Genomic DNA, 6,064 nt, shown 5'->3' on the forward strand with positions numbered 1-6,064 from the left:
AGCATGGAACATAAGAAATTATAGATACGTTTGAGACGTATCACCGGGCAACACTGGTAATTGATCCAGACCTAGGAGACAATAGAGGACATGAAGATTTGGGATTTCTCTCTCAGCATAGGATGGAAAAGTGGGTGCAAAGATTTTCATGTGTACGTGGTTGACCCCCGCCTCCACACACACACACCGTACGAAAGTGGACCTCCTCTTTCTAGTATGGATTTCAAAAACAATGTTTAAAAATACCGGAAACCATTTCTATCTTCTCACTTTTTGAGGGACATCAAAATGTCCTGATACTCTTGTGCCTTTTTTCAAAAAAACCTATATTGCTCAAGCACACGATTTTGAGTATATACCATAAAAGGTATGAGTTTATGCCATGCTTAGTTGGTTCTTGCATAGATCTACCATGAATTTTGCTTTGAGATTTGTGCGATATAGTTTTCTAATACGGTGAAACACGATAGTTTATTTTGAAACAAAATAAAACCTTGAGTAACTAAAATAAACCATGAATAAAAATTATGTAATATTCTAAACATCACACGCTTTGAAAAACATATAAAAGACTACATGAATCTCAAAGCGGCATCAGACTCATCGGAGATGACCATCTATGGCACCGGTGGGTACAACAGATGTCACGATAAATATATTTGCAATTGGTCCTAAATTTAGACAGTCTTTTGTGAACTTACATTACTTTTTTCAACTGTGATCAGTTTAGTTTAAATAGATGTCTACGCACACCGGATACCCTTAAATTTGATGAAAATAAAAAAGAGGGAAATCACATACCTCCACGGACCAAATGTGACATTTACATCAATTCATTGTATATGTATAGTTCTTAAGCATTTTGGTACTGTAGACAATTCTGAATTGCACGGTCTAGACAGTATGTGGGTAGTGATTTCTAGTAATGATATATAGATGCATGAATCGCTATTTTTGTCTCTCCATGCGATGCACACAAGACACAACCAAAAACCACTTGGAAGTGTCAACAAGGGATGGCCTCTTTCTGGACATAGTACTCCCACTATTTTCTAGAAATCACATGATCGAGCAAGCAGCAGGCTCGTCGTAGACGACCATAGTCTGTGACGCCGGCGGGCAATGGTAGCAACCAGGGTAACACTGCGGCAGCGGGTGTGCGGGCACTTGCGGCGTTTTCTCCTCCGACTTCTCAGCGGGCTTCGTCTTCTCCTCTGATTTCTTCTCAGCGGGCTTCGTCTCCTCCTCCCGTTTCTTGTCCTTGACTTGAGGCTCCACCTGCAGGATCACGGCCCGGCCAACCTTCTTGCGCAGGCAGCTGACGAGGCAGACCAGATCAACGCCGTCGCCGATCACCTCCAGTCGGTCCGCGTAGTCGCCAGTTATCGCTACCGAGATCACACCTGCATTCACCTGACCATATTAGCATCCTACAGATATGATTAGGAGTTGTTCCTGAGGACTGAGTTACAGTCACAGCAACGTGGTTCACCCGATCGAAGGGCAAATTCCACAAGAAAGACAAGCACTAAAGGCCAATACATATACCGGTTGTCCTCGCGGCGAGCTCCATGGCTTTGGCCCTGCACTTGCCGCACGGCATGCTCACCATGATAACAATCTTTTGCTGCACAACGACGACAGCAACAATAAGAGAAAAAACAACCGGGTAATCATCGAGACATTCTTCAAATCGACGCTGCTAAAGCTGCTGATTAAACAAGCGGGACGACAAGTAATTAAAACTGACGCGCCTTGCCTTCATTTAGAAGAGTCGATGTTACGGACTGGATGCCTATTGGTTAGGAATTGGAGCTGAATTGATCGAACTTACAGATCTCCCACTCTTATATAGGCGCGCAGAGCAAACTATCAACCGCTAAGGGCCAATCCCATTGTCCTTTTAGTCGTCTCTCCGTGGCCCAGCCCCAGCGGACAGCTACGTACGAGGCCGTGGATATGCGGCGGCCGCAGGGAGCTGTCTCGTCTCTGCCGGCGCGCATGCCGCTGCCACTTGACAGGACGATCGAGTTGCGGCGGGGGTGGCGTGCGCAGGCGAACAGCTCTGAGTGAGCAACACGCCCGCTTACCGTGGAATCGGTCGTGGAGTGAAGATGTGTTGAGGAAAACATCCTTGCTTGCTGTGTCTAGGAACAGACGAACAGGTGAGTGAGAGTGAGACCAATCAACTAGTACAACACTTTGCAGAGAGAAGTCCATATTACCCCCCTAAATTTGTTTGAAAGTTCAACTTACAACCCTTAATTCCAAGTTGGTTCAAGTTTCAACCCTAAGCTAGGAAAACCGTTCGGAATACACCCCTCCACCATTTACACTGCTTTTAGCCGGATCTCCTCGTACAGTACGCGTATTAATACAAGAGATCTCTTCGTAGAACTCCTACTGTGAGTCCAAACATACTGCCACAGTGCCGCCATATTCTGACCGAGGCTGCTGCCGTGCTCCTGCTCTGCCCGCCACCGTGTTGCTGACAATACAATCGCCGTCCGCCACCGTCGTGCCGCTGGCTAGACAGTCGTCGTCCGCCTCCGCCGCCGTAGTGCTGCCCAGGCCGCCAAGTAATACGCGCGCGTTCGGGAGCTGTTGATCAGTATACTGAGAACATCCATACGTGCAGCTGTTGATCAGTATATTGGTACTCACCAATTTGCATCCAAAGTGCTGGTCAATGGCGATGGAACCCCGCCAGCCCTAGCAGCATGTGTAGTGTGTAGTGCGGCGGACGGCGGACGGCGACCTGGGAAGGAGCTGCGCGTGGACGGCCGTCTTGGGCAGTAGAACAGTGGCAGCGGGCTGCCTCAGAAGGACAACTGGCCGATGGCGCCCTGACGGCGCTGGAAGTCGCTAGGTTTCTTGTGACCATGTTTCTCGCGATAGACACGAGTCACGGAGAGACTACTTTTCTTCCGTATGCATGTATGAAGAGATACGTATAGTTGAGTTGGCATACGGAAAAAACCGGCTGACATGGCAATCAAATCTGGGTAAATTCAAGTTGAAACGGTGGAAGGGTGTATTCCGAACGGTTTTCTTAGCTTAGGGTTGAAACTTGAACCAACTCAAAATTAAGGGTTATAAGATGAACTTTAAGACAAGTTTAGGGGGGTAATATGGACTTCTCTCCACTTTGCAAGGCGCAAGGAGGGAAAGGGATGGCTGGTTGGGATGCACCTCAACAATTGATTTCGAGTAATTTGTGAATGTACTGAGGATTTGCAAGTGTAAGAGGAACGTAGGGGCCGGAAGACTACATTCTAGAAAATGTGCAACTGTCAGCATGTATAGTTTGCAGGATTTCCAAAAATTAAGTGGAAATAGGAAAAAAATACAAATAGGTTGAGTTACAGGACAAAAACATACTTTTTTTCTAAATGATTGTGTGCATATACCATATTTTGTCATAGAAAAAAGGAAAAAAAAAGATCTTCAGATTGGATCTAATCGAAATTTTCCTACGAATTCATACAAATTAGACCTTAGAAAAAATTCTTACGAATGCAAATAGTACAAACCAAACAACCTCTATAGGAGAACAAATATCTCTGAATAGAATTTTCCAAAATTTTATGAAATTTCTTTGAACCAAACAAGCCCTAAGGCTAAAGTTACGCTCGCAGAATACTTTTTCCAGCATGGGCAAAAGGGGGTTCTCAGTAAGCTTTGACATATGCCTCGGAACATGCACTAGGTGGCTTATGCCCACTATGGAGTGGAAGGCGGATACTTTTCATTTCGGAATGGGCCATGGAATGGGATGTTGCCGCCGTGTTTAGTATTGTTTTAATACTTTTATTATGGCTTATCTTTCATGGTTGTGGGTTCTATTTTTGTGAACTTTGTCGCAATCTGCTTAGCAACCTGCCAATGGTACCTTGATTTATGTAAGCTAACTCCAAAGACCATTCCTCTACAAAAATCACACATGATTATTGTCGGTTTAACTTCTTAATACATGTCTACGATTTTCTTAATTGATGAACAAACTCTAAATTATCTGCAATGCCGGAGAAACATGCCATTGTAAAAACATGTACTGCAATGAAAACGAGCAAAATACAGTAGAAAAATTGTTTACTCAAAAAATGTCTAGTAATTAGCAAAATGCCATTTTAAAATACTTAGTAATCATGGTGATCCAAAAAAAAGAACTATATAGTCGACTGCTTACATTTGAGTTGCACTGTAGAAAACCTAAAGTTGGAGAAGAAATGGGCATATGGCCACTTGCATATATGTAAATGTAAAGTTACACTTAATTGTAAGAAAGAGTAAATTACACCGTTTATCCTCTAGTTATGCATTTGTGACACTAATTACCCCGCCGAGTAAAAAAATTGTGTAGATTACCGAATTTAAAAGCTTTGGACCCTGTGTTAGGTGATGATCGAGCTCCAAATATATCTAGACGATAAATGGAACATATGAATTAAAGAATTTTGGACACGATATCTGGGTAGTGATTTCTAGTAATGATAGATGCATGGACGATCTATATTTTTCTCTCACAATGCGATGCACACAATACACAACCAAAAACCACTTGGAAGTGTCAACAAAGGTATGGCCTCTTTCTAGATAGTACTCCCACAATTTTCTAGAAATCACATGATGGAGCAAGCAGCGGACTCGTCATATACGACCATTGTCTATGACATCAGAGGGCAATGGTAGCAACCACTCAACCAGGGTAACACTGTGGCAGCGGTTGTGCGGCCACTTGCAGCTTCTTCCCCTCTGACTCCTCGGTCTTCGTCTTCTCCGGTTTCTTGTCCTTCAACTGTGGCCACATGAAGAAGGTCTATGGGTAATCTAAAATTAAGTAACACGAGGTGTGGGTGTTCATTACTAGGAGGCATGAGACATCCAACTTGTAAGTTGTTAAGCACATAAACCATAGGATCTCTAAAACACAGTAAAAAAGAATCACTTGGACCCCATCTTTATGAGTACAGTTGACATGAACTACATATCTCAAAACATTACTTTATTGTCTCGTTCATATTTTATTTTTATTGGAGGACTAACACATGTATTTCCTACTTAGTTTTTGTATTCAAGAGTCAAAAGAGTCAAAAGTATTCAAAGAAAAGAAAATTAATCTTCCAAAGAAAATTCTATAGGTTCATCCAAGCATGCTTTATGGTCCATAATAATTGTCATTTATTGGCTCAAATGCCACTTGTTATTAAGCATGAATTGTAGAATGTAAGAGATATCACTTTATAGCTCATTTGCTTATTTTTTTTATGACTGAATCTTGTGAAACCGTGCATGATAATGATATAGAAGCAATGCAATAAACTCCAAAGCACATGTTAGTTTTACCACTTTTATACTCGAGGACATGCATAGGTTAAGCTTGGGGATGTTGATGCAAGTAAAATACATGCATGAACTTTGTAGTTCATTGTACTAAAATCTTTATTATATTGAAAATTATTATATTTATTGGGACTAAAATATTAATAGTTGCAAAAGTGCATAAGTTTTTTAAAAAAAATTGTTGTGTAGGAAATAGGTAAATATGGAAGGAAACCAGTCATCATGGTGAAATCTGGAGTTTGCTTAAATCTGTCCCTCCAGGATACTTTTAAAGTTCGTCCAAAACAGACCCGAAGATAGCCTCAAACGGAAAACGTGCTAGAAATAGAAGTTGTGGAGAATTTGCAGAAGTTTAATTTTACATAAAGAATGCCCCAAACATAGTTTGTATGTGAAATCTATGCCCCTTTTACGGAAGGGTACAGAGGTAGTTTCGGAACCCGGAAATTTGTGACGTGATTGACTCAAACTCTTTCCATACTTGAGTGATTCGGCCAAACCACGAATTTATGGGCTCATAAAGGACATATGGGAGTCCTAGGAAGGTTCTAGAGGTGCCCAAGAGTACTCGGATCAAAGGGGCATCCATCATATGGCCAAGATTGCATATCTCCACCTCTATATATTGAGAGGAAACCTTACTTTTGGAGGCATCCATCCATTATGACGAAAATCCTCCTCCTTGGCGGCCACCAAGGAGGGGGGAAACCTCCTCCATACC

The 6,064-nt window shown here is 42.4% G+C and overlaps 1 protein-coding gene across 1 annotated transcript; it reads right to left on the reverse strand.

The window, feature by feature from the left end:
- Positions 1-842: 842 nt before the first annotated feature.
- LOC127330503 (disease resistance protein RGA5-like) lies at positions 843-1,628 on the reverse strand. The gene is made up of 2 exons (XM_051356696.2): positions 1,549-1,628; positions 843-1,403 (listed from the first exon to the last, which is right to left on the reverse strand). Exons 1-2 carry the CDS (start codon positions 1,610-1,612, stop codon positions 1,060-1,062), a joined length of 408 nt encoding a protein of 135 aa, XP_051212656.1. The 5' UTR covers positions 1,613-1,628; the 3' UTR covers positions 843-1,059.
- Positions 1,629-6,064: the final 4,436 nt, after the last annotated feature.

Source organism: Lolium perenne, chromosome 2 (assembly GCF_019359855.2).
Source record: "Lolium perenne isolate Kyuss_39 chromosome 2, Kyuss_2.0, whole genome shotgun sequence".
Lineage (NCBI taxonomy): Eukaryota > Viridiplantae > Streptophyta > Magnoliopsida > Poales > Poaceae > Lolium > Lolium perenne.